This window comes from Silurus aristotelis (genome assembly GCF_946808225.1).
Source record: "Silurus aristotelis genome assembly, chromosome: 13".
Lineage (NCBI taxonomy): Eukaryota > Metazoa > Chordata > Actinopteri > Siluriformes > Siluridae > Silurus > Silurus aristotelis.
In genome coordinates, this window is record NC_139586.1 from 14,222,857 (window position 1) to 14,250,715 (window position 27,859).

Here is a 27,859-nt window from a genome sequence, read left to right on the forward strand (position 1 = left end):
ATTTGGGTGACATCAAGAGTTTGATCATAAATCTTTCAACAATACAGAACAATGGAGAGTGAGAACTAACATGATTACTGGAGTATAAGATTATAAGTGATGTTCTTTCTGCAGTCTTATACAGTCTATATGGTTAGTCGCTCCTAGTTTTATGAGCTCAGCATTTGTGATCATCACAGATCCAGCATCAGCTTCTCCATGCCAGAGCCTTTAAACACTCCAGGAGGTCCAATGCCAAAACTCCACACATGTAGCGGGATCCAATTGGCACTGGTACGTCTCTAGATGGTTCGGGATGTTTGCGAGTTTGGCATCTACTTCTTTAAAGGTCTGTAATCATCACGAGGTGGGAGGTGACTGGAGCTGGCCAAACCTCAGGGTGTCTCGGGATGGGGAGAGAAAGAGAAGCAGTGGAGAGAAATTAGCGTAGCTGCTGTTCATGATATTAACAGCACAAGTTGATAATGTGCATGTGATCAGATGTTCTGGAGCACAAGGTTATGATGTGAGATGTATGTTATGTGTAGGCTTTGCTAAAAATATATATGTTTTTAATCTACACTTAAACTGGGAGAGTGTATCTGGACCCCGAACACTGTCAGGAACACTATTCCAGAGTTTAGGAGCTAAATGTGAAAATGCTCTACCACCTTTAGTGGACTTTGCTATTCTAGGAACTACTAGAAGCCCAGAGTTTTGAGATCTCAGGGAGCGTGAAGGATTGTAGCGTGTTTCAGTTGTACAAAATAAAAAAAAATTGTCCCGCATAAAAAACACAAATCTGGCAACAATGACCTAAAGGGAAAACGTTAGGAGCCCGAAGTAAACACGCCTCGTGCTTTTGAAACACGCCCTTTTTTTGAAACACGCCTCTTTCTGAGACACGCCTTTTTCCCGATCAATAGCAGTATTATAGGTAGGTGTCAATCCCAGGTGTGTGTGTGTGTGTGTGTGTGTGTGTGGGAAGCAGGACAGAGATTGATGTGCTAGTCAGACAATCAAAAGATTTGAGATTTTTTTAGTTTCCGCTGCTGTTTTTTCATTTCACCTTCGAGAGATTAATAAGAGAGAGAAAGTTAGAAAGGATTCCTATTTGGTTGTATTTCCACGCTTCACCACTAGAGGCAGTCATACAGTTTACCAAGCAACGACAAGTTACCTATGACACCACAGTGCACCGTCTCCATCAAGAGTATAAAAGGTCAGAACACTGAGCGGCAGCATGCATTCAGCATCGCGCAACCTAACGAGCAGTAACTAACAGAAGACAGCAAGAATCACCTCATATACGATCTATTCTGTTCCCAGTAAAGTTGAGTGTTCTGAATCCTGTACCGTGTATTGACTGACACGCTGGGGCGAGTACAATCCCCTGATCAGCGCACACTAGATAGAGAAAATCCTTATATGGTCCTTCGAGCTAGAGAAGAAAACTTCCTAACAGAGAAGGAGGAAGATCCGGGAATAACGGAAACACACGGCAGAGGAAGGTGAGCGGTTTATAGTGATGCTGCTGTCAGATTCGATTCATATATTATGCTGCTGTCAGATTCGATTCATATATTATATTATAGTAAAATATCATTTACTCGGTTTTTTTTATGGAGAAAACGCCACGTTTTTTAATGACGCATCATTTAGACCTGGTCTAAGCACTTCAAAATACTGCGCGCGCACGGGTGTGTGTCTGTGCGTCGGTGTGTGTGTGTGTGTGTGTGTGTGTGTCTCTCTCTCTTTCTCTCTCTCTCTCTCTCTCTGTCTGTCTGTCTGTCTGTCTGTCTGGTCTCTCTCTATCTCACTCCATCTTTCTGTCTGTCTGTCTTACTCTCCTTCTCTCTCTCTCTCTCTCTCTCTCTCTCTCACTCCATCTGTCTCACTCCCTCTGCCTGTGCCTCACTCTCTCACTCAGTCTATTTGTCTCACTCCATCTGTCTGCATCTTTCTCTGAGTCTTACTATCTATCTCACTTCATCTGTCTCTGATCTCACTGTCTCTCATGCTCTCTGTCTGTCTCTCTTGTCTCACTATCTGTTTTACTCTGTCTGTGTGTCTCGCTGTCTGTCACACTCCTTGACTCTTGTCTGTGTCTTTCTCTGCTTTACTTTTTGTCTATCTTTCTATCAAACTATATTTCTCTCTTCATCTGTCTATCTGTGTCACTGCCTTTCTCTCTGTTTCTAGCATGTTTGTCTCTTATTCTCTCTCTTTGTCTCACACACTGTCTAACTTTCCATGTTTGTCTCTCTCTCTCTCTCTCTCTCTCTCTCTCTCTCTCTCTCTCTCTCTCTCTCTCTCTCACACACACACTGTTTGTTTCTCTTTTAGCCTTTCTCTATATGTCTCTGTGTTTGTGTATCTGTTTGGTTTATTTCCTTCTCTCTATGTCTTTGCACCCCCCTGAGATTTTTCGTCTTATTCGCTCGTGCTTCCCCCTCTTTTTTTGCGTGCCTGCTCCAGCCCACTGCTCATGTGTGAGAAAAAGTAGCCTCATATTCATTCCAGTATGTTGAGGAGGCAATGCTTTAGTGATGGCAAGATGAAAACATCACTGTATGACAAATATATCAATGTTTGAATACACAGCAAAGGGATATATAACTTTGTCACAAAGGATTTTCCAGAGGTTCTCTATTGGATTGAGATCAGGACTCTGGGCAGGCCATGTCATTATTTCAATGTTTTCAGTTACAAGGAACTGCTTTACCTGTTTTGCTGTGTGACATGGAGCGTTGTCCTGCATGAACACTGCGGGCTTATTGGGTGATGAACGCAGGGAAGGAACCATGTGTTGTTGAAGAAGGTTCTGATAAACATTTGCATTCACTCTGCCATGTAGCTGTATAAGAGGCCCAACTCCTGCTGCAGAAAACATGCCCCAAACCATGAAACTTCCTCCTCCATTTTTCACTGACTTCTTTACACACTTTGGGTTCAGTCTTTCTTCAGTTTGTCGCCAAACATAATGTTTCCCATCGGACCCAAATAAATTAAACTTGCTTTCATCACTGAAGTGAACTTTGGACCAGTTCTCCTCTGTCCACACAACATGCTTAGTCTAGCCTTTTGATTCTTTCTGCTAATGAGAGGTTTGGTCACTGCAAAATTGGCTTTCAGTCCAAATGCTCTTAAACGTCGAGACGCTGTATGACGAGACAGATCCTTACCCTGTTCAGTGCTGAACTGGTGAGCAATTCCAGCTGCAGTGTGGAAAGGATTGCCCATTAAGATCCTCCACAGTATCCTGTCCTCTCTTGTATTTGTCTTCCGTGGACGACCAGCCTTCTTGGAAGACTTGAATGAGTTTGTGATGTTGTAAAGATTCAATATTTTTTAAATCACAGATTTGGAACGACCAACTTGTCTTGCTATGGCTGATAGGGTCATACCCTTGGCCTTCATCTGGACAACCTGCTGCCGGAGGCTTTCAGTCACTTTAGAACAGCCCACAATCTTGCAGAGTCAGTGAAACTGGAAGTTAGGCTGCCAGTTAAATAGGGGTTGACAGATATTCAAGGAAATTAGCACCAGATACCAGATTAACACCAATAACTGGGAGGTATCTGAAAGTGTTCTCTAATTTTGATCAGTGTGTTTTCTGCAAAATAACGGTTTTTTTTTATTTTTTAAATGCCTTAGTTATTTTGTGGAAAAAAGTAATGGAGAGTGTGTTAGGGAAGTAAAGAAAAGAGTGCAGGCAGGGTGGAGTGGGTGGAGAAGAGTGACAGGAGTGATTTGTGATAGAAGAGTATCTGCAAGAATGAAAGGGAAAGTTTATAGGACTGTGGTGAGACCTGCGATGTTGTATGGATTAGAGACAGTGGCATTGAGTAAAAGACAGGAGGTGGAGCTGGAGGTAGCAGAGCTGAAGATGTTGAGATTTTCGTTGGGAGTGACGAGAATGGACAAGATTAGAAATGAGTTTATTAGAGAGACAGCACATGTAGGATGTTTTGGTGACAAGGTGAGGGAGGCGAGATTGAGATGGTTTGGACATGTGCAGAGAAGGGACATGAATTATATTGGTAGAAAAATGCTGAAGATGGAGCCACCAGGTAGGAGGAAAAGAGGAAGGCCAAGGAGGAGGTTCATGGATGTGGTGAGGGAAGACATGCAGGTAGTTGGTGTAAAAGAGGCAGATATAGAGGACAGGGTGGTATGGAGACGGATGATCCGCTGTGGCGACCCCTAATGGGAGCAGCCGAAAGAAGAAGAAGAAGAAGAAGAAGTTATTTTGTGGAAAAGGTGTTCTGGTAGCATGGTATAGACAGGACAACCACTTCTTCAACTGTATGTATGTGTGTGTGTGTGTGTGTGTGTGTGTGTGTGTGTGTGTGTGTGTGTGTGTGTGTGTGTGTATATATATATATATATATATATATATATATATATATATATATATATATATATATATATATATATGAGAGAAAGAAAGAAAGAAAGAAAGAAAGAAAGAAAGAAAGAAAGAAAGAAAGAGGGGTGTGTACTGACTATAAGTTATATAGAAATTGCATTAAAGTCCTACAATTACAACAAAATGTCATACACAGAGATAACATGTAAATAAACACTGGCTGACATGCATCCACTTTATAAAAGTAAATATTGTATTATTCTGCAGTTACATTTTGCAGCTTCATTTCGACCAATTCTACACAATTACACTGTCAATTCACTAAAATAAGCCTCAAGTATCATAAAATGTTGTACAAAATAAAAAAAAATGGTCCCGCTTAAAAACACAAATCTGGCAACAATGACCTAAAGGGAAAACGTTAGGAGCCCGAAGTAAACACGCCTCGTGCTTTTGAAACACGCCCCTTTTTTTAAAAAAACACGCCTGTTTTGAAATACGCCTCTTTCTGAGACACGCCTTTTTCCCGATCAATAGCAGTATTATTGGTAGGTGTTAATCCCAGGTGTGTGTGTGTTTGGGGGGGGGGGAAACAGGACGGAGATTGGTGTGCGAGTCAGACAATCAGAAGTTGAGATTTTTTTTAGTTTCCGCTGCTGTTTCTCCATTTCACCTTCGAGAGATTAATAAGACAGAGAACTAACAGAGAAAGAGGAAGATCCGGGAATACCGGAAACACACGGCAGAGGAAGGTGAGCGGTTTATAGTGATGCTTCTGTCAGATTCGATTCATATATTATATTATAGTAAAATATCATTTACTCGGTTTTTTTTATGGAGAAAACGCCACGTTTTTTAATGACGCATCATTTAGACCTGGTCTAAGCACTTCAAAATACTGCGCGCGCACGGGTGTGTGTCTGTGCGTGTGTGTGTGTGTGTGTGTGTGTGTGTGTGTGTGTTTTCGTGTTTTATTTTTGACAGAAACATAATAGGATTGTGTGTTTAAATTTTTTATAAGAAATTATAAATAATCCGGTTGCAGTTTTTTCGTCATGCTGCGAGGCGGCGCTTCTGTCCCTCTGTCTCAGAGAAACAGAGGAGACACAGGAGAGCATCTTTCTCTCTCTCTGTCTGTCTGTCTGTCTGTCTCGTCTCTCTCTATCCCACTCCATCTGTCTTACTCCTGTCTGTCTTACCCTCCTTTTCTCTCTGTCTCTCTCTCACTCCATCTGTCTCACTCCCTCTGCCTGTGCCTCACTCTATCTCACTCAGTCTATTTATCTCACTCCATCTGTCTGCATCTTTCTCTGTGTGTCTCACTCCATCAGTCTGTGTCTCTAGTCTTACTATCTATCTCACTTCATCTGTCTCTGGTCTCACTGTCTCTCATGCTCTCTGTCTGTCTGTCTCTCTTGTCTCACTATCTGTTTTACTCTGTCTGTGTGTCTCGCTGTCTGTCACACTCCTTGACTCTTGTCTGTGTCTTTCTCTGCTTTACTATTTGTCTATCTTTCTATCAAACTATATTTCTCTCTTCATCTGTCTATCTGTGTCACTGCCTGTCTCTCTGTTTCTAGCATGTTTGTCTCTTATTCTCTCTGTTTGTCTCACACACTGTCTAACTTTCCATGTCTCTCTCTCTCTCTCTCTCTCTCTCTCTCTCTCTCTCTCTCTCTCTCTCTCTCTCTCTCTCTCTCTCTCACTGTTTGTTTCTCTTTTAGCCTTTCTCTATATGTCTCTGTGTTTGTGTATCTGTTTGGTTTATTTCCTTCTCTCTATGTCTTTGCACCCCCCTTAAATTTTTCGTCTTATTCGCTCGTGCTTCCCCCTCTTTTTTTGCGTGCCTGCTCCAGCCCACTGCTCATGTGTGAGAAAAAGTAGCCTCATATTCATTCCAGTACGTTGAGGAGGCAATGCTTTAGTGATGGCAAGATGAAAACATCACTGTATGACAAATATATCAATGTTTGAATACACAGCAAAGGGATATATCATTGGGCATTATGCTTTTGTACATTCATCTTTGGACTACATCTGACACGATGCGATATTGTTGCTCTGTCAACAATATCACAAAACAGTGTGTAGAGTACCACAGAGAAAAGCAAGACTTGTGCACCTTCACATAGTAGAACCAAATGCATAGATGTAGTAATTAATTCGAAATGCATTTCATTTCTTCCTGTATTTTCGAATCTTCAGGCCATTTCCACACATTTCCACTTCCACACAGAGCATGAGCTCCTCTTTACCTCCCTCAAACTGAGACCATTAAGATCTGGCCTACATCACATTAATCTTCCATGAGGCTAAAATCCCACAGCCAGACATCTGATCTGCTCCTCCTTCTGATCAATGAGGAAGAAAGAGCAGTCTGAACCTGGATTCGTTTTATTACCACCCTCACCGGCTTCAAAGAATCATGACTGAGCTACTGCTTTGGAGTTGTGAATGGAGGGGGGAAAAAAAAGATAGAACAAATGATACTCACTATAATATGTGTCATGTATTATTACCCTATGCTGAGTTGCAAAATTCATATATTCTGTAAATATCTAAATAGTTACTGAGAAGGTTCAGGTTTGATAGCTGATAGCTGTTTTTATTTCTCACTACCTCCTACAAACCACCTGGATATGTAGAATATGATTAAGCACAATGCAGGATGCTGTGGCCTTTGAAAAAGGGTATAATGCTGCTGAGATCATTTCCGGTCTGGAATGTTTTTGGATGTCATTTAATATACAATGGCCAGGGTAGGTTACATTTATATTTATGGCATTTTGCAGACACTCTTATCCAGAGCGACTGTCAATCAATTAAAATATTTAATCATGGTTAATCGCATGATTGTCATGAGTTAGCTTATCTAAATGTACCTTAAATAAAAAAAAATTTTATTTAAAAAACAATACTTTTTTTTAAGTATTGAATAGTCTAATCAACATGGGAATGGGCAAATATGGATGCTTTATGCAAATGTATGTTTATTATTAGTGAGATCAGACTCAATATAGAGCATAAAGACAAAATATTCTTGTAAATGTTTTAAAATAATTAAATTTAAAGTAATGTAAAATGTAAAAATTTTACATTACGAAAATCACCAGTACACTTTTGCTAAGTTTCCACACAGACGGTTTTAATTGCCGGATGTGTGCGTCATGGTGATTTTGGTGCCTTATTTGAGACTTGGTGCGGGTCCCCTGGTGGTCTAGTGGTTAAGATGCAGCGCTCTCACTGCTGCGACCCGGGTTCGATCCCCGGTCAGGGAACCATCCCCAGCCACTCTCAGTGCCGGTCCCAAGCCCGGATACATTGGGGAGGGTTGCGTTAGGAAGGGCATCCAGCGTAAAACATGTGCCAAATCAAACGTGCGGAGGATCCGCTGTGGCGACCCCTAACGGGAGAAGCCGAAAGAAAGTCAGTCAGTCAGTCAGTCATTTGAGATTTGGTGCATCAGTAAAACAAAAGTTTATCGATTTAAAATTATTTTTCGGTAGATTTATTATTTTATATATTTAACAATAAGTTTGGACACACCTTCTCATTCAAAGAGTTTTCTTTATTTTCATGACTATGAAAATTGTAGATTCACACTGAAGGCATCAAAACTATGAATTAACACGTGGAATTATATACATAACAAAAAAGTGTGAAACAACTAAAAAATGTCATATTCTAGGTTCTTTAAAGTAGCCACCTTTTGCTTTGATTACTGCTTTGCACACTCTTGGCATTCTCTTGATGAGCTTCAAGAGGTAGTCACCTGAAATGGTCTTCCAACAGTCTTGAAGGAGTTCCCCGAGAGATGCTTGGCACTTGTTGGCCCCTCTGCCTTCACTCACTTTGTCCAGCTCACCCCTAAACCATCTCGATTGGGTTCAGGTCCGGTGACCATGAAAATAAAGAAAACTCTTTGAATGAGAAGGTGTGTCCAAACTTTTGGTCTGTACTGTGTGTATATATATATATACAGTGAGGAAAATAAGTATTTGAACACCCTGCTATTTTGCAAGTTCTCCCACTTAGAAATCATGGAGGGGTCTGAAATTGTCATCGTAGGTGCATGTCTACTGTGAGAGACATAATCTAAAAAAAAAAATCCAGAAATCACAATATATGATTTTTAAACTATTTATTTGTATGATACAGCTGCAAATAAGTATTTGAACACCTGTCTATCAGCTAGAATTCTGACCCTCAAAGACCTGTTAGTCTGCCTTTAAAATGTCCACCGCCACTACATTTATTATCCTAAATTAGATGCACCTGTTTGAGGTCGTTAGCTGCATAAAGACACCTGTCCACCCCATACAATCAGTAAGAATCCAACAACTAACATGGCCAAGACCAAAGAGCTGTCCAAAGACACTAGAGACAAAATTGTACACCTCCACAAGGCTGGAAAGGGCTACGGGGAAATTGCCAAGCAGCTTGGTGAAAAAAGGTCCACTGTTGGAGCAATCATTAGAAAATGGAAGAAGCTTAACATGACTGTCAATCTCCCTCGGACTGGGGCTCCATGCAAGATCTCACCTCGTGGGGTCTCAATGATCCTAAGGAAGGTGAGAAATCAGCCCAGAACTACACGGGAGGAGCTGGTCAATGACCTGAAAAGAGCTGGGACCACCGTTTCCAAGGTTACTGTTGGTAATACACTAAGACGTCATGGTTTGAAATCATGCATGGCACGGAAGGTTCCCCTGCTTAAACCAGCCCATGTCCAGGCACATCTTAAGTTTGCCAATGACCATTTGGATGATCCAGAGGAGTCATTGGAGAAAGTCATGTGGTCAAATGAGACCATAATAGAACTTTTGGGTCAAAATTCCACTAAATGTGTTTGAAGGAAGAAGAATGATGAGTACCATCCCAAGAACACCATCCCTACTGTGAAGCATGGGGGTGGTAGCATCATGCTTTGGGGGTGTTTTTCTGCACATGGGACAGGGCGACTGCACTGTATTAAGGAGAGGATGACCGGGGCCATGTATTGCGAGATTTTGGGGAACAACCTACTTCCCTCAGTTAGAGCATTGAAGATGGGTCGAGGCTGGGTCTTCCAACATGACAATGACCTGAAGCACACAGCCAGGATAACCAAGGAGTGGCTCTGTAAGAAGCATATCAAGGTTCTGGCGTGGCCTAGCCAGTCTCCAGACCTAAACCCAATAGAGAATCTTTGGAGGGAGCTCAAACTCCATGTTTCTCAACGACAGGCCAGAAACCTGACTAGTCTAGAGAAGATCTGAGTGGAGAAGTGGGTCAAAATCCCTCCTGCAGTGTGTGCAAACCTGGTGAAAAACTACAGGGAACGTTTGACCTCTGTAATTGCAAACAAAGGCTCCTGTACCAAATATTAACATTGACTTTCTCAGGTGTTCAAATACTTATTTGCAGCTGTATCATACAAATAAATAGTTAAAAAATCATACATTGTGATTTCTGGATTTTTTTTTTTAGATTATGTCTCTCACAGTGGACATGCACCTATGATGACAATTTCAGACCCCTCCATGATTTCTAAGTGGGAGAACTTGCAAAATAACAGGGTGTTTAAATACTTATTTTCCTCACTGTATATATATATATATATAATATATAAAATGTGTGTTTTGCATTGAATGTTCTAATTTCGCCCCCTTATCCCATTTATTTATTTATTCACATTTTTATAAAAATGGTCAAACAGAAATGCTAATCGTGCGATGATCAAATTAGTGCCATTGAAAAGAATTTTGAGTAAACACATTATTAACACAGTTAATTTTGACAGCCCTATTATTTATACAGCTGAGGAGTTGAGGCTTAGGGGCCTTGCTCAAGGGCCCAGCAGTAGTTGGTAGCTTGGCTGTGCTTGGATTTGAACTTGTGACCTTCTGACCGGATGTCCAAGAATCAGTGTTCAGTAACACAATTACCATCATCAATAACTGCTACTGTTTGCCGACTGTGTGCTGATGTGGAATAATGTTATATCACACACAATACACATACTGTTACCATGACTTCACTACCATACACTGCACATATACACACACACTACATACAGTACCTAACATGAACGGCAGGTTCGTTTCATACACAACAACAACTTGTATAGTGAATGTGCCATTATTAATTTTTTTCCCTCCCTGACTCAGCAATCTTGTTCATTTGCAGTCTTTTCTCATAATTACAAGCACCAAAAGACTTTTCCAAAATAGAAACATCTGCCACCATTACAAAACACAGCTAAGTGGCTAGCTCATTACTATTGTTCTGCGATTAGTAGTTATGAGGTCCAACCTTTTTTATAGGTCATCGACCAATCATCAGTCCAGTGGTGGGCCAAAATTGAAGAGGGCACTGTGTAAAAGTTTTATCTTAATAAAACATAGTCGTGTGCTCGAGTCTTCCATGGACACCCAGAGATACACTACTTTCTCAGAGGGTTTATTAACACTGAGAGATTTTCACACAGGCTACGTTGTTCAGTTTGAGACGAATGAATAATCAGCGTGCTTCTGCACTGAGATCCATTGTTTTATCTAATTTGTAACAGGTTGTTGAAGGACATTACACTTCTTTGTCTAAACATTTAATAGTTGCATTTTATAAAATGTTAGGACAAGCTGGGTTTCTTGTGCAAAAAAAACCCTCCCAAAATGAACAAATTTTTTTCTCTCTCTTTTTTTCCTTTTCCTCACCTGCTTCACAATCTGTGACCTGATTGGTCAGGAAGATGAAAACGTGCTCAGCACTCAGAAAGTAGAAAACAGCACTGGCAGCGCTTTTTTTGCGGCGTGTGCTGGAGGAATATAGACTAAAAAATAAGTTGAATAATCAGCTGCTTGTTACTGCATGTCAAAAGGATCAAAGGTCCTTTGACACCACAGAATTATTATTTTTTTATTAATACAATTTAAATTTCATATTAATTACTTTTAACTTGAACATTTTTACTAAGTAGCTTTATGGATATATAGTTTAGTTCAATTAAATTTAAGTTAATGGATTGAATATGTTTTTGTTTTAATAATTTGTCATTTTGAAGCAATTTGTAACTTTTTTAAATTCAGTTATTTATTAAATACTTTGACCAATAGACATTGTCACAAAGCTTTATAGAAATACAATTTGTATAGTATAAGTTTTCAATAAAAAATGTAAATTTTAAGTTATAAAATATTACTAATTAAATATACATTAGAAGTTTTCAAAACCATTTTTACTCTTACTTTTAATTGGAATCCGTGTTATTTATAAAAGTATCATAGAAACTTTACATTTACACATTGTGTAAGAAGTTATGTTGATAACTACCAACCCAAGACCCGATAAAGACCCTGCATGTCCAGCATTTGGCTGGTTATATACTGTGTGGTAGAACAGCTTGTTTAGTCTGGAGCCTTGTTTGATGAGGTGGATAAAGACAAATGAGATGATCAGTAATCAGAAGCAAAGAGGACAAACAACAAGCGTCTCATGTAATCCTCACCCTCCGCCCTTTTAATTGTTGTCTCGTACACACACCGTGTGCAGCTCGAGCTTATGCTCCGGAGAGGATTATTATATTGTTCATGCTGTAAACAGAGCCAAAGTGCCTTCAGCAGTTTCAAGTTGCTGCACAGGTGTTTGTGTGTCTGTGTGTGCATGCATGTGTGCGATGCAGTTGTTGGCGAGAGAATAATACAGGGATCTGTTACAAGCCCAGTTTGAGACTGGCAGGACTATTTATTTTGAGCTGTATTGCTCATGTTTCAAGGGTCAACGCTGAGACTGCTGATAGAAAGTTTGCGAAGTCTTAACATTTTTTGTGTATTTCTGCATTTGAGCTTTATCCGATTGAATTGTAGTACCCAATTAAACAATCATTCAGGTTTTACATTTATTTATCTAGTAAAAGTATCCAAACGCGATTTGCCTTTTTGTCGGAAAAGACGCATGAGCCTTTGCTTTAGTAAGTAAGTAAAAGCTGTGACCCTCCTCAGCAACAATCAGGGGTCAGAGGAATTTTTCTTTTTTTTTTCTTCCTTACAATATTGCTTCAGCTTTAATCTGGCCTTTGAACCTTACTATAATATGTAGAGTTTTCAAAATTATTACTATAATTATTAACTAGTATATAGCCATGATTTACAGCCGGTTAGATCTCCTAGATTATAGAAAATGAATCAAGAACATCTGACCAGTCAGATTTAAGCCCCTCCCCCCAATGTTTTTGAACTATATACAGTATTGAAGGATTGATGGATGAAAAAGCAAACGCTATGTTTTTCAAATGCAGAGAGCAAATAAATTGGATCAAGTCATTACAAAAAAAAAACTGGTATAAAGGATCAAATGGAGATTTAATGCAGGACTGATGTAGGTTATAGAGGACATGACTGACAGGACAGGATGAAGCTCTGTGGTAGAGGAAAACAGGAACGGATTGTACATGGGGGTACGTAGAGGTGTGCGTTCAAGGCTTATGGCATGAGCTGGAGGTTTGTGTGTGTGTGTGTGTGTGTGTGTGTGTGTGTGTGTGTGTGTGTGTGTGTGTGTGTGTGTGTTCACATGCGCTCAGGATTAGGGGCTGTTGTGAAAAATGATGCCGATGGCCGCTTAAAATAGAGAGAGATGTGGACGCTAAAGAAAACAAATGCAGTGCCACAACGTAGCGGCAGCTCAGAGTGAGACCGGACCTGAGATACAACACATGCACATACACTCACAGAGACTGGGTTATATTCTACATAACATACGTACAGCACAGTGTTGAAGCAGGATCTGAGATGGCGGTAACAGGAGCTGATGGTAAGGATAAGTGCACTTCTACTGGGGGGGTTGACCATGATCAATTGTTTAGCGTAGGAGGAAGATTAATGGGTCGAAGCGGAGTTTCTGCATTAGAGGGTCGTAATGCGTCCTCCACAGTGCAGGATAGCAGCGAGAAACGCTCCAGTTCTAGGACAGGCAGGGTGTGCTGTATGACTCTGCACAACCGGCTTTCTATAATAGCGCATTCGTGTTTAATGTGAATTATACACATGAGCCTGCTGGAGTGTGTACAGCTGCTTGTGGTTTGTGTGAATGTACAGTATGAAGGTTTGGGACTCACTGTTGAGTGAGTGAATAGCGCAGTATCTCACAGTGCAGTACAACACAACTCAACACAACACAACACAGGCACGTCAGGAATGTGTGCTCTTTTACAATTCTGTCCTTAATGCAAACCTTGACATTTCTGCATTAGAAAGAACAACAAACAGTCAAGCCTTTTAACATCAGCCAAATCATAACTAGAACTGTGATGCTGGATCCACCAGCATCAGAATATGAACAGGGTTTAGAGGATTTAGCTTTATACACTGCTCTGTATTAATGCATGTATAGCATTAAGTAGCTGAAAGTCTTTTCTGCTAATCAAGGCACCAAGATGAAGTAAGATCTCTTTTACATTAAAACATTGTTTTATGCAGATGTAAATGTATTATTAGTGAGACCATCAGTCTCCTCATAAAGAGAGTAGAGCATAAAGACAAAATATTCTTGTAAATGTTTTCATTGTTTTGTAATTATGGTGTTTTTAATTATGTAAATCATCAGGATACCGAACAAAACTTTTGCTATGTTTCCACACGGACAGTTTTAATTGCCGGATGTGCGCATTTCCTGGGTTTGCCTTATTTGAGACTTGACTTGAAAAAAAAAAATGTTTAGTGACTAAAAATGATATTAAATATGAGCACCTGTTCAAGGGGTGATTATGAGCATGGCAGTGAGCGAGAGGCCTCCTTAATACATATAAAAGAGCTCATCCTAAGGAATGTGTCATAAGAGACGATGTTGAATAGACATGGATTATTGCTATTCTGTATCAAGTATGCTGGTCCAGGTCAAAGTTCCTCATTTAATGCCAGCTGCTTGTAAGAGCCCAAGCATATGAATAACATTTGTTGTATTTCTGCAGAAATGGCCCGGCAATTCCCCAAGGTCACGCTGAGCGATGTAGATGAGGAGGTGCGACTGATTGCTGAAAAGGTGTACGCCTCTGCGCTGAAGGATGAAGAGAATAAAGATGCCACCTCCATGTATACAGTGCCTGAAGACTGTCCTATTGGCCTTCAGCAGGCAAAAGAGAGGGAGCTCCTTCGAGAGCTGGCCGAAGAGCATTCGGAGGAGTCAGTCAAGAGGTCAGCATGGGCAGAATTTTACCACCTAGAATCTTCTGATGTAGTTTTAGAGACAGAATATTAGATTTGTAAATTAATTCAGTCGTAAATTAATGAATTAAAGGTATAATCTGCGATTTGTTTCTCAGCATGTAGCAGTAATATCATTTGAAAGAATCCTTTAAGACCAGGTATCTGTGTAGTTTTCTTATTTCAGTTTCTCCAGCCTAAACATTAGTCTCCACTAGCCATAGCAAAGCTGCTTGGTCCCACCCCATTTTTAAAAATTAATATCACAAAGTTGCAGGTTGTTAAAGTCGGTTTTGGGACGGGGGAAAGCTTGTCCCTTCTATTCAAATTGCAGTTTGTCTTATATTACACATTACTTACACATTGCTTCTTTAAAACAAGACATGTAAGATGGGCTTCTCCTTGAACATGCAGGAAGAAGAGCTTTAAGTTGATTCGATCTCAGTCCATGCAAATACCTCATGTCGTGGATTGTGGAAAAGCGACACCCACACCGCTCGTGTCACCTTCCTCCACCTTTCCCTCCATCCCAGACAAGTTTCCTGAGTACCAGAGAGTCACCATCAGTGGGGATTACTGTGCTGGGGTGAGATTGTTCACTCAGACACTCAGTTTCATTGTTGGATTTTCATTAAAGTTGTAATCAGTAATTTTTTTTTTAAAGGATCACCATTGTGGGTAAATTAGCATGATAAAGGATGATAAAACCAACCAACCAAACATTTAAGATAAGGTGTTTTTACCTGCCTGTCAGTTCAGCTGAAATGTTCTGCCTTTGCATTAGCAGTATTGTTTTGGAGGTGTCACCTCATAGGGAACACTGGAGAGATGAGTTGTATTCAGCTGGCTTTAGCGAACCGTTCCTAAAATCACTGACTATATCATATAAAACCACTCCAGATCACTGTGGAGGACTACGAGCAAGCCGCTAAAAGTCTTCTGAAGGCGTTATTTATTCGGGAGAAATACTCAAAACTGGCGTACCACCGTTTCCCCCAGACAACCGGAAAGTTCTTGCGCAGTGCTGAGAACCAAAAGTGGAAAGAAGAAGATGATGTCCAACCAGGTATCTGTGTGCACTTATTGAGATGAAATATGTTTAAAAACAAGTCTTTTTGTTATCGTATCTGTTTTTTTTTTCCCCTTCCATGTCATTCTTCACTTCATGTCTATGAACTGTGCAGTCATCTGCCCATGCCCTCGGGAAGGAGAGGACCCCTATAGCATGGAGAACATTCCCGAGAACTTGAGTTACATGCTGAAAATGAGGGATGGGATTGTATACGTGTATGAGAATGCAGCAGCTCTCAAGAAAAACAAACCCCACTGTCTGCCATACCCTGACCTTGAGACATTTGCCATTGACATGAGCTACGTACTGGCCATGATCATAGATGGACCCACGTGAGTGTGTTAGCATTAAAGTTGTGTTCAGTAATTTGGAAGAAAGTATAATATTCGGTCAAGTTCTCTTATTTGCTTCAGGAACCTGTAGTCTCTGGCATATTCCAGACTTTTTAAAATAAATCGTTTATCTTTAATAATGACGCCTGCTAAAAAAATAACATGTTTCCTAATGTGTTTTGTCGATGTGGCTTTGAAAGGACCAAAAAAATGCTGCTACAGTTAGACAGTGACTACACTTTTGAAGAAAAACAGATCAATCTCATGTAAACTTGCATGTGCAAAATGTATTTTCTTTAATTTCAGAAAGACGTACTGCCACAGACGACTAAACTTTCTGAGCTCGAAGTTCTACCTGCATGAGATGTTGAATGAAATGGCTGAGCTCAAAGAACTCAAAGGTGTCTCACATCGGGATTTCTACAATGTCAGGAAGGTATGACGTGTATCCGTATTAGGAATCATATAGCGTATTTTTCGGACTATAAGCCGCTACTTTCTTCCCACGTTTTGAACCCCGTGTCTTAAACAACGAAGCGTCTTATTTATGGATCTTTCCTGGGTTTTTCACGGATTCACAAACTTCAAGCAAAAAACTGAGCGACATAACATTAGACCGAACGGAAACGAAAAAACGCACCTCACCTCACGCACACACCTCACCAAAAGATGACAAAAGCTCTGGGGAGTTTTTACCACTGTAAAAACTCCCCAGAGAAATACAGTGGTACCTAGACCTACGAGTTTAATTCGTTCCGTGGACGAGTTCGTATCTCAATTTGCTCGCACATCAAATCAGTTTTCCATATTGAAAATACTTAAAATGGCATTAATCCATTCCAACCCTCAAAATGACACCCCATTTTTATGTTTCATGTTATTAAATTGGAAAATACATAAATAACAAATTTCTAAATAACAGATCTTGTATAAAAACATAATAGAAAGAGTATTTTCCTTGGAGATAAGACGATTTGAGCTAACGAAAACGCCGGGGGTGTGTGTGTGTGTGTGTGTGTGTGGAGGGGAGGTAGAGGCGATAAGCGGAGGAAAAACTCTTTTTTTTACTATCACTCCTGTACACTACGTATCCCTAAACTTTAAAATTTTTACTTTTTCTTCTTTGCTTATCTTAATTTTTGGCACAATCTTCTCTTTCTGGCTTCGCTTCGCCATTTAGCAGCAGCGTCTCGAGCTCGTACATACATTTTTTTGCTCGCGTAACAAAGCAAAAAAATCGACCGAGTGACCGCTTGTACCTCGGAAAACTCTTACATTAATGCACTCGTAGGTCAAGATACCACTGTAGTTGTGAAAGGAAGGAGGAAGACAGTGAACAATGACTTACTTGGTAGGCTACTGTTTAGATACAAGCCGTTGTAGCGTGTTGAGTCTGGGTGAAGGGAGAGCTCGCTAACTCCAGTTGCAACAGAAATCATATAAGCACAGACAGGTTTCCGAAACTCGTGCTTTTTTAATTTTTCTTGGCAACAGCGTCATGGGTTAGTCAAAGAAACTTAGAAATGAGCATCAGAAAATAATAAGGACATGATCCTCAGTCTCACACGCACATACCCGCAGTAATAGCAGAAGAATGCAGTGACATGCTTTTCCCAAAATACCGCTATGCTCCTAATAGAAGCGCAACATATTGCATTTAGTGTCTTTCGTTAAAGCCTGTGTAAAGTTTATTAGTTTCAGTGTAGACAGTGTATTGTTCCGTATTTATAAATTTGTCCTGTTTGTTATTGGCTGTTCACAGGTTGACACTCACATCCATGCTGCAGCCTGCATGAACCAGAAACATTTGCTTAAATTCATCCAAACCACCTATGAGACAGACGCAGATCGTGTGGTACAGGAGACGGCCGGGAAGAAACTAACCCTCAAACAGGTCTTCAATAACCTCCAAATGGACCCTTACGACCTCACTGTGGACTCACTGGATGTACATGCTGTAAGCGCTTCTAGGTGCATCTTGGCATATGATATAGTACATGTTATCACAGTCTCTATTGAATATTACTTATCCATATTTTTTCTGGAAAATGCTGTACCATTAAACCCTGGTCTGAAAAATTATTTCTCCTCTGCACTTTGATGCCAACATGAGCCAGCATTATGTGGTATCTCATTGGTTAAGGCTCTGGGTTGCCTACTGGAAATTTAAGCCCTGGTATCGCCAAGATTCCACTCTTGGGGCCCTTGAGCAAAGCTCGTAACCCTCTGTGATCCAGGGGGCGCTGTAACATGGCTGACCCTGTGCTCTGACCCCAGCTTCCTAACATCGCTGGGATGTCCTAACATTTCACTGTGCTGTAAAGCAGCCGTCCCCATCCTTTTTTGCACCACGAACCGATGATACGACCGGCATAAAAACTGTTATTTTCTAAATATAATAATAATAAACGTGAATCCACTGTGTTGTTTTTGTTCATTTTGCTAGCTTGGGGGTTTCAATTTAGCATTAATGTATTATGTGTTACGAGCTGGAGTAGCCCCTTTAAGAAGGTAGCGGATGTAGGTAAGACATGTGACCGAGGCAAGCATCTTGACATGCATCAAGAGTGAGTCATGGACAGATGTGGCGGAGGTAATTTTCCAAAATAAAACATTGTTCAGAATCAGATAATAAATAAAACGGAAATAATGTAATTATGTATTATTTCTGAGCGGCCCGGTAACAATTGACCCATGGACCAGTGCCAGTCTGCAGCCTGGGGTTTGTGGACCACTGCTGTAAAGTACAAGCACCTTTCTTTGTTTCCCCTCATACAGGGCAGGCAGACATTTCATCGCTTTGACAAGTTCAACTCCAAATACAATCCGGTGGGAGCAAGCGAGTTACGAGAAATATACCTGAAAACGGACAACTACATCGAGGGAGAGTACTTTGCACGTATGATAAAGGTACAGTGTTCCTCTCTCAAATCAAATCTAATCTATAAGATTTATCCGACTTTTTGATGCATCAGTGTCTGCTTCAAACCCTTTGTAATGACAGGAAGTCGCTCACGAGCTGGAGGAGAGTAAATACCAGCACGCAGAGCCCCGCCTCTCAATCTACGGACGCTCCCCAGAGGAGTGGGACAGTCTTTCCCGTTGGTTTATTCAGCAAAAGGTCTACTCCCCCAACATGCGCTGGGTCATTCAGGTGCCCAGGATATAGTAAGTGCAGGTTATTAGCCGTAATATGTGTTTGGGGAACCGTATGTACTGAATTGTTCTTATATTCAGTATTTATTTATTTTTTAAATGGATAGTTCACCCAAAAATGGAAAAAAAAAATCGCTCATCATTCACTAACTCATATATTGTTCCAAATCTCTTTCTGAAAGAAACTCAGAGATTTGGAACAACTCCTTCTTGGTTTTATATAGCACTTTTAACTGTTGTCTGAGGGTAGTTTGATATCTCTTGGCTACTAATCAAGAATGGTCTTTCTATGGTCTTTCTATGTTTTTTAAATGTATACGTTTGCTTATTATTCAACAAAGCTGGCATTTAACAAGTTTTATAGTTAGTGAACTCATTGCAATAATTGTACATTGAGTTCCCTCAAAGAGTAAATCGAGAAATTCTGTTAAATGTGTTAGTCTGGATTAATAATCTGGCCCCCTTGTATGAAGGAGTAAAAAATGATGGCCCTCATCACTATAAACTGCCCATCCCTGATGTAGATTATACATATAGTAGGAAATTTTAAACAACCCCTAAGCATAGAATTTGCCGAGACCTAGATTTATCAAATTCAGTATTCATCTGATTATTCACAAAAGCTTTTTATTTAGACACACACAGACATGTATGTATGTGTGTGTGTATGTAATATATATATATATGTGTGTGTGTGTGTGTGTGTGTGTGTGTGTATATATATATATATATATATATATATATATATATATATATATATATATATATATATATATATATATATATATATATATATGTGTGTGTGTGTGTGTGTGTGTGTATATATATATATATGTGTGTGTGTGTGTGTGTGTGTGTGTGTGTGTGTGTATATATATATATATATATATATATATATATATATTACATACACACACACATACATACATGTCTGTGTGTGTCTAAATAAAAAGCTTTTGTGTTTTCTGTGTGTGTCTAAATAAAAAGCTTTTTTTAATATATATATATATATATATATATATATATATATATATATATATATATATATATATATATATATATATATATACAGTACAGACCAAAAGTTTGGACACACCTTCTCATTCAAAGAGTTTTCTTTATTTTCATGACTATGAAAATTGTACAATTACACTGAAGGCATCAAAACTATGAATTAACACGTGGAATTATATACATAACAAAAAAGTGTGAAACAACTGAAAAATGTCATATTCTAGGTTCTTCAAAGTAGCCACCTTTTGCTTTGATTACTGCTTTGCACACTCTTGGCATTCTCTTGATGAGCTTCAAGAGGTAGTCACCTGAAATGGTCTTCCAACAGTCTTGAAGGAGTTCCCCGAGAGATGCTTGGCACTTGTTGGCCCTTTTGCCTTCACTCTGCAGTCCAGCTCACCCCTAAACCATCTCGATTGGGTTCAGGTCCAGTGACTGTGGAGGCCAGGTCATCTGGCGCAGCACCCCATCACTCTCCTTCTTGGTCAAATAGCCCTTGATGCCTTCAGTGTGACTCTACAATTTTCATAGTCATGAAAATAAAGAAAACTCTTTGAATGAGAAGGTGTGTCCAAACTTTTGGTCTGTACTATATGTATGTATATATAATATATAATATTCCTGTGCCATTTTTTTTTTCCCTTACAGTGATATTTTCATGTCACGGAAGCTGATTCCCAACTTTGCCAAGATGCTCGAGAACATCTTCCTACCTTTGTTTGAGGCGACGGTAAACCCGCAGAAGCACAAAGAGCTGCATGTGTTTCTTAAATATGTGAGTGGGTTTAAATTAACATACACACACGCACACGTATAGTTTATCTTCTTAGTGACTTGAAATTTAACCATAGAATATTAAAGAATGTTATGCATAAAACACTCAGGCATGGTCTTAGGAAAACAATCATAGGCAGTTTCAGTAAGCAGTTTGAAGACTGTGAGCACTCTAAAGATTTATATATTTTTTTCCGTTGCATTTTCAACTTTGCATTTTCATTCCGGTATTTATAGCGACATTTCATGTTAGACAACATTTCTTTAAACAACTGTACTTAAGGAACAGCTTCACATGAACCATGAAACAAAACTTTTTCCCTTTCTCCTCATCACGTTTGTTTTCTCCACCTCTAGGTAAACGGCTTTGACAGTGTGGATGACGAGTCCAAGCACAGTGATCACATGTTCTCTTACAAGAGCCCCAAACCTGAGCAATGGACCACCGAAGAGAACCCACCTTATAGCTACTACCTCTTCCACATGTATGCCAATATCATGGTGCTCAACAATCTGCGCAGGTTAGTAGCGCCCCCTTCCTGTTTTTTTAAGCCTGTACCAGAACTTTCCTTGAGAACATCATATCAAAACAAGGGATTAGAGGTACTCTGAATAATCTCTGGGGGATGTGAAAGGTCAACGGTTTGTGTGTGTGTGTGTGTGTGTGTGTGTGTGTGTGTGTGTGTGTGTGTGTGTGTGTGTGTGTGTGTGTGTGTGTGTGTGTGTGTGTGTGTGTGTGTGTGTGTGTGTGTGTGTGTGTGTGTGTGTGTGTGTGTGTGTGTGTGTGTGTGTGTGTGTGTGTGTGTGTGTGTACTGTATTAGTGCCTTCTAGTGGTGGGCGGTCAGGGCCAGCAAAGTCTTCTCTGCTGGCCTAAACACCATCATGAGCACTGACCTACATTTACAACCCAAATTCTAATATTTGTTCCATGAAATTGTATTAATTTATTCCCAACAGTTTATTCTCTTTATTTCTCTTGGCTGCTCTGTTTCCAGTACGTGTATGTGGATGTTATATTATTTTGTCCAATCAGATTCCAGCCTTGATGTACTGCCATGTCAATCTAATTTGCCCAGGGCCTTCAAAGTCAGTCCTGCTGGCCTTTTACCATAGAGAATATAATGAATGGGTCTGATTCTTTAACCATTTAGATTTCAGCTGGCCCAAAATAGCATCAGCATTTTTTCGTCCTCTGATTGGTTGGTCAGAGGGAAACTGTTATAGCCAAGTTCAACTGGCAAAACATGTCTGTAGAGTTAGACTTCTTCATGCCTACGGAGGAAGAGAAATTGATTTGCTTTCGGACATTCTTAAAAATACATTTTGAAGAAAAACTAGACATCGGGAGGAGAGTGACATCTTTAGTAAATATGTTATGTTTCTTTTACATTTTTATGTTTTCGTCATATTATTAGATAAATATTGTTTCAGAACTGCTCCAGATAATGTAGGTGGTACAGTTGTGGTTGTAGTGTAGAGGTTTGGAGTTTTCTTAACTGGGTTTTTTGCATTAGTAAAATAGTATTTACCCTTAATATGTGAAATGCCCCTCTCTCTGTGTTGCCACGCGTTGTTATTTTGCACTACACTATTAATGGTTTCTAAAATCACGATGTGATAGTGGTGGTATTAAGAGGTGGATTAAGTCTGGTAAATCCCCACTGAAGGCCCGGGTACCAAATGCACAATCTGCCACTGGTGTCTTCTATAATTACCATTGTATTATTGGCATATGTGGCATAGGGTTTCAGTTATATATATATATATATATATATATATATATATATATATATATATATATATATATATATATATATATATATATATATATGCAACTATTCTATAGTAACTTCTCATTCAGAAAGACTTGTAGGCAAATACACAATTAAAAAAAAAAAATCTAATAAATATATATATAAAAATGGAGGGCAAATTGTGAATATACACCACTTTGTGACTTGCTTTTATAGAAAACCTGTCATTAGTGTAACAGTAACTGTTTCATCACACCCCATCACTATGTCAATGATTATTTCCCTATAACAATACACATTTGTTGGGGTCTGTTATTTACCTACAGTATAGAGCACATACAGTACCCACTACATACAGCTGTGTGCAAAAGTTTGCACACCCTGTATTATTAGTAAAATGATTGACTGTAACCCTGAATTGCAGGTATAATTTTCATTCCCCAGCAATCAGCAAAGATTTGCACCTCATTTGTGTGTTTGTGTGTAGGGAGAGAGATATGAGTACCTTCCAGTTCCGTCCACATTGCGGTGAAGCTGGCTCCATCACTCATCTGGTTTCAGCTTTTCTCACTGCAGATAACATCTCTCATGGCCTTAACCTTAAGAAGGTAAAGTGCGCTCTCTCTCTCTCTTGCACTCACACACACACACACACACACACACACACACACACAGGATAGTTTATCAATTTCTTTTGCTCATTACCTACCATTGACCGTCTCTCAATAGTGTTTATATTAGACATTTACATTTATTGCATTTGTCAGACGCCTTAATCCTTATCTCATTCGTACAATTAAACAGTTAAGAGTTGAGGTTGATGTTAATAAGATTTTTAACTCCAGACCTTCCAATCTGAAGGTCTTAACCTCTCCACCACCACTTCCCCTTATATACTACAGCCTGTGGTTTCTTTCCTTCTAATATACACAGTGCGTTGCCAAAAAATTACTATTTTTGGTTATAGATGCTTATTTTATATTGTTTTATGCGTTATTGAATCAGTATGAATAAAAAGGCAACAGAAAGAGATGAAGGCTGCTATTTTTGCCAGAAATATTGTCACACCAAATAGTGATTGTATTTATTGGTGTTTATTAGTGTTTACTGCTTGTTGGTTAAATTGGTTAATAAATAACTATATTTTGCTGTAGTTTAAACTACTACTATTTGTCAGATGGTGAATTTGGGTAAATCTTTCTTTCTTAGTCTTTTTTTATTACGTTTATCCTTTGAGCATGGGTCCAACAAATATTGTGCAAGTGTACTGCTTTAATATTAAATAATTTGACCCATGCTGTCATATTGTATATAAACTGTGTGTGTGTTCTCAGAGCCCTGTCCTTCAGTACCTGTACTACCTGGCCCAGGTACCCATTGCCATGTCCCCCCTAAGTAACAACAGTCTGTTCTTGGAGTACTCAAAGAACCCACTGCGAGAATTCCTGCACAAGGGTCTGTGTGTGTCTCTGTCCACTGATGACCCCATGCAGTTCCACTACACCAAGGTCAGCACCTGAAAATGACATGCTGTATCAGAACAATTAATATAACATTGGAATAAAGTACTATTCAGTGCAAAAGTTTGCACCCCCCTTTTTTGTTTGAAATTTGTATCTTAAATAACATTTTATAATTTACCAAATAGAAATGGTTTATTTTAATATATATATATTTTATATATTATATATATATATATATATATATATATATATATATATATATATATATATATATATATATATATATATATATATATATATATATATATATATAAAAACTTAAATGTAACAAAACCTGTTAAATCCTAGTTTCTTAAACGTTCAAATGAGCATAAACTCTCCCACAGATTTATTCAAAGAGATGCTACAGCATTCTTCAGAGACATTTGACTTTGTGCTATATGTGATTTGCATAAATATATGTGATTGTAAAACCTCATTAATACAATGATAATGATTAAAAAATGATAAGAAGCTCTTGTTTTGTTGCAGGAAGCGCTGATGGAGGAGTACGCTATTGCAGCCCAGCTGTGGAAGCTGAGTACGTGTGATTTATGTGAAATTGCCAGAAACAGTGTGCTGCAGAGCGGCCTATCTCATCAGGTAAGTCTCTTTACTGAAAGGTATCGCAGCGAGAGCCATGCCGTTCTTTGTTCTATCTTTCTTGTGGGCCTTTAGTTTCATTCCAGATTCTTGATTGTGATTGGTCAGAAACTGCTGATTAATTTCCAGGATCCCAGGTTTATCTAAATGCACTCATTCTCATTACATTCTCATTTCTATCATCTTCGTCTTAGGTTTGTGAGAGGGGGAAAAAAAAGTGAGTGACTAATTTATATGTTTCACAAAATCTATCAATGTTCAATAAATGGTATATAATGTAAATTAATACTATGTAGGTGTAGTTCAACTCTAGTAAATGTAGTTCAACACTATCAAGTGCAGTTCTGTGCAGTTGTACGTAGGTGAACTCCACAACCACACTAAAAATCTATTGGAACATCATTCCAAAGTGTAAGGGGTTATTATAACAGGAAATGGGGATAGGATATTTAAAAAGCACATTCTTTCTCATGGTGTAGTTGTGTAAAAACTTGTCCTTATAGTGTATTTTATATTTGCTTCTAAAAATACTAAACATCAGCAACAGTTAAAAACAATTATTTAAACCTTTTAAGAAATTCAAGTAGGGCTGTTGCTATCAATTATTTTAGTAATCTAGTTTTCTAATGATTATTCCATCGATTAATCGAAAGTAAGTCTTTTTTCATTATTAAAGAACAATACTAAAGAAGGAGAAAATAAGATGAACCTCTAAAAAGAACAAGTCATATTTGTATCTTTTTTTAGAAAAATGTAAATAAATAAAAAAATAGAAAATTAAACCTATTTAGTGCATTTAATAGGCATATTACATAAAAATACAAACACTGCGCATTCAAAAAGCCCTTCTGCAGTGGCCATGTAGAGTTAAAGTTATGGGAAACTATTTGTTTAATAAAACTCAATTATTCTCACTCATGTATTTATTTGTTAAATCTCGTACAGTATTGTGATGTGGTTTTCTTGTTTTTTACTTGAAATTTTCCACGCACTAAATCTGTGTATTTATCACCAGCTTTAAAAACGTGCTCCACTACCTGTTCTACACCGCCACTGAGGAGGGACTTTTTAAATTACTTTAAAAAGGGTAACCGCACTGTACAGTGTTTTTCTTTGTTTTAGTTTGAAATGATCCCAAACTTTCTGTCTTGTTCTTTGGCCTGAATCTTCTCCACACCCTTCACCGTTTTCTCTCCGTTCCTCCATTTTTCATTCTGCGGCATCTTCTGTGTTACCTGTCCAGAGCATTCCAGTGAGGTCAGCGGGTTTAGCGGGTCGTGCGTCAGTAATAATGGTCTGTGGGAAACACAGTGCTCCGTGTTTATTTAAATGGACTAAACAAAGCAACACATTTTTGTAATCGAATTACTTGAGGAATCGTTACAGCCCTTAATGAAAGTCAAATTCCATATGCCCTACAGTAACAAGATGAATGTTTATATAGGAAGGAAATTATTATTCTTAATCTAATTATTTGTACTTTTATTCAACAGGAGAAGAAGCACTTTCTTGGGGAAAACTACTTGAAGGACGGGCCGGAAGGGAACGACATCCGTCGCACCAATGTAGCGCAGATCCGCATGGCCTACAGACACGAGACGTTGTGTAACGAGCTCAGCTTCTTGGTAGAAGCCATGAAATCCGAGGCCCTGGCCTTGCATAGTCAGAACAAAACACCCTCCATGCCATAAAACTGTAGCCATACACACACACTTGCATGCTGCCTTATGCACAAGACTGCCTACGTCAGGTATTACTTAATTTCTGCTGCTCGGAAAAACAAAAACCGAACAACCTGCCTCACTGAGATCTACACTGTAAGTCTTCCATGTGAGTCTTGGTCTGCATGCGTGTTCACTGTGGCCTGCGGATTTGTACTGAGCAGTGGATCCGTTTGAGATTTAATAATTTCCTTGTACAAACTGTCACCTACATCTGTACATATAAAAAATAAAGTGTGAAACTTGAGATGAAGCATGTCAGGGACTAAGGAAAAGCCAATGTAATGCCCCCTGGTGGAGGTGATCATAACTGTTCAACAAAAATTACTTGAGACATGAAAAACTGTAGAGTAGGCTTGAATGTGTTATGTTTTAAATGCACAATTATAGACACACTAGATACTCACACATAGAAGAACGATATAAGAACCTAATCTAGATCCCTACAATGCAGAGTGAAGCAGGATTGTTGGACCTCATTTACTGAATGTACTGTATATGATACTATTTGAGCTTAAACACAATGTAGCATTGTAGCTAATGTGCTGTATGTTCATTCAACACCTTGAAAGCTTTTTTGCTACATCTAGTGGCCTTTTTTCAGTTTATTTCAGAACTTGTACAATATTGCACATAATGTACAGTATATAAAGATGTATATGTAGTACATTATTCTTTAATAATAGTATGGGGAGAGAAAAAAGCAAATGTACCTTTATATTGTAATACTGATAAACTGTTTGCTAGGAGGTGAGAAAGAAAAAAGTATTTAATTGGATCAGCTGAATCTTAAAGCTGCCAAGTGCATGACATCAAAGTGCTAAATTATTGGCACCCTCCATAAAGATTAATTTAAACGCATGGCACATAGATCGACTGCTGTGGAGTGTTTAAAGATATTGTGAGTTTGTTTATTCTAACACCTATTTAAAGTAAAATGCCTTCTTAAGTCTACACTATGTTTTCTGCAAAAAAATATACTAGTTTCAAAAGTATTGGATTAAGATTTCATGATGTCTTACTGACACTTGTAGGATGCTTGTATGTACACAACATTGTATGTGACTTTATAATATTGTAGCGTTGTGTTCTCTTCAAAAATAAATAGGCAGGAGTCAGAGATCCATTTCAAAGCAGCAAACTGATGTGGTTTATTCCCTGCACTTTACAACCTAAGAACATGGGGAGGTGTTAGGAGGAATATTAGGTGGTGTCCTAATTTCCCCTAAAACAAGAAAAACCCAGAGGCTGAACAGTTCTTTCCTCTCTGACCTGAACTCCACACACACACACACCCCCAATTGCAGGAAACAACAATAAGCACATTTATGGCAGGGAGCCAACGGTCTCAGCACCACACTGCCTTCCCGTTTTCTCGTCCCCAAGAAATAGAAATTTCCCCAA

The 27,859-nt window shown here is 39.0% G+C and overlaps 1 protein-coding gene across 4 annotated transcripts; it reads left to right on the forward strand.

Moving 5' to 3' along the window:
* The first annotated feature begins 857 nt into the window (after positions 1 to 857).
* On the forward strand, positions 858 to 27,591 carry ampd3a (adenosine monophosphate deaminase 3a). Of its 4 annotated transcripts, XM_083558742.1 has the most exons (16): positions 879 to 1,033; positions 4,999 to 5,103; positions 14,295 to 14,517; positions 14,941 to 15,112; positions 15,427 to 15,592; positions 15,711 to 15,930; positions 16,237 to 16,366; positions 17,693 to 17,887; positions 18,709 to 18,840; positions 18,935 to 19,098; positions 20,749 to 20,875; positions 21,232 to 21,395; positions 23,117 to 23,237; positions 23,964 to 24,137; positions 24,624 to 24,734; positions 26,228 to 27,591. In XM_083558742.1, the coding sequence occupies exons 3-16, from the start codon at positions 14,297 to 14,299 to the stop codon at positions 26,423 to 26,425; spliced, it is 2,295 nt and encodes a 764-aa protein (XP_083414868.1). In that variant the 5' UTR covers positions 879 to 1,033; positions 4,999 to 5,103; positions 14,295 to 14,296; the 3' UTR covers positions 26,426 to 27,591. The 4 variants fall into 4 exon arrangements, with proteins under 4 accessions (XP_083414867.1, XP_083414868.1, XP_083414866.1 ...); XM_083558741.1 differs by lacking the exon at positions 4,999 to 5,103 and having other exon boundaries at positions 858 to 1,490; XM_083558740.1 differs by lacking the exon at positions 879 to 1,033 and having other exon boundaries at positions 4,908 to 5,103.
* Positions 27,592 to 27,859: the final 268 nt, after the last annotated feature.

Excerpts from the sequence above, each read along its gene's own strand:
- ampd3a (XM_083558739.1), top strand. The coding sequence starts at position 13,117 with ATGGCGGTAACAGGAGCTGATG. Across the intron at positions 15,593-15,710 it reads AGAAGATGATGTCCAACCAG|TCATCTGCCCATGCCCTCGG; the intron begins GTATCTGTGTGC and ends TGAACTGTGCAG. Across the intron at positions 16,367-17,692 it reads ATTTCTACAATGTCAGGAAG|GTTGACACTCACATCCATGC; the intron begins GTATGACGTGTA and ends GGCTGTTCACAG.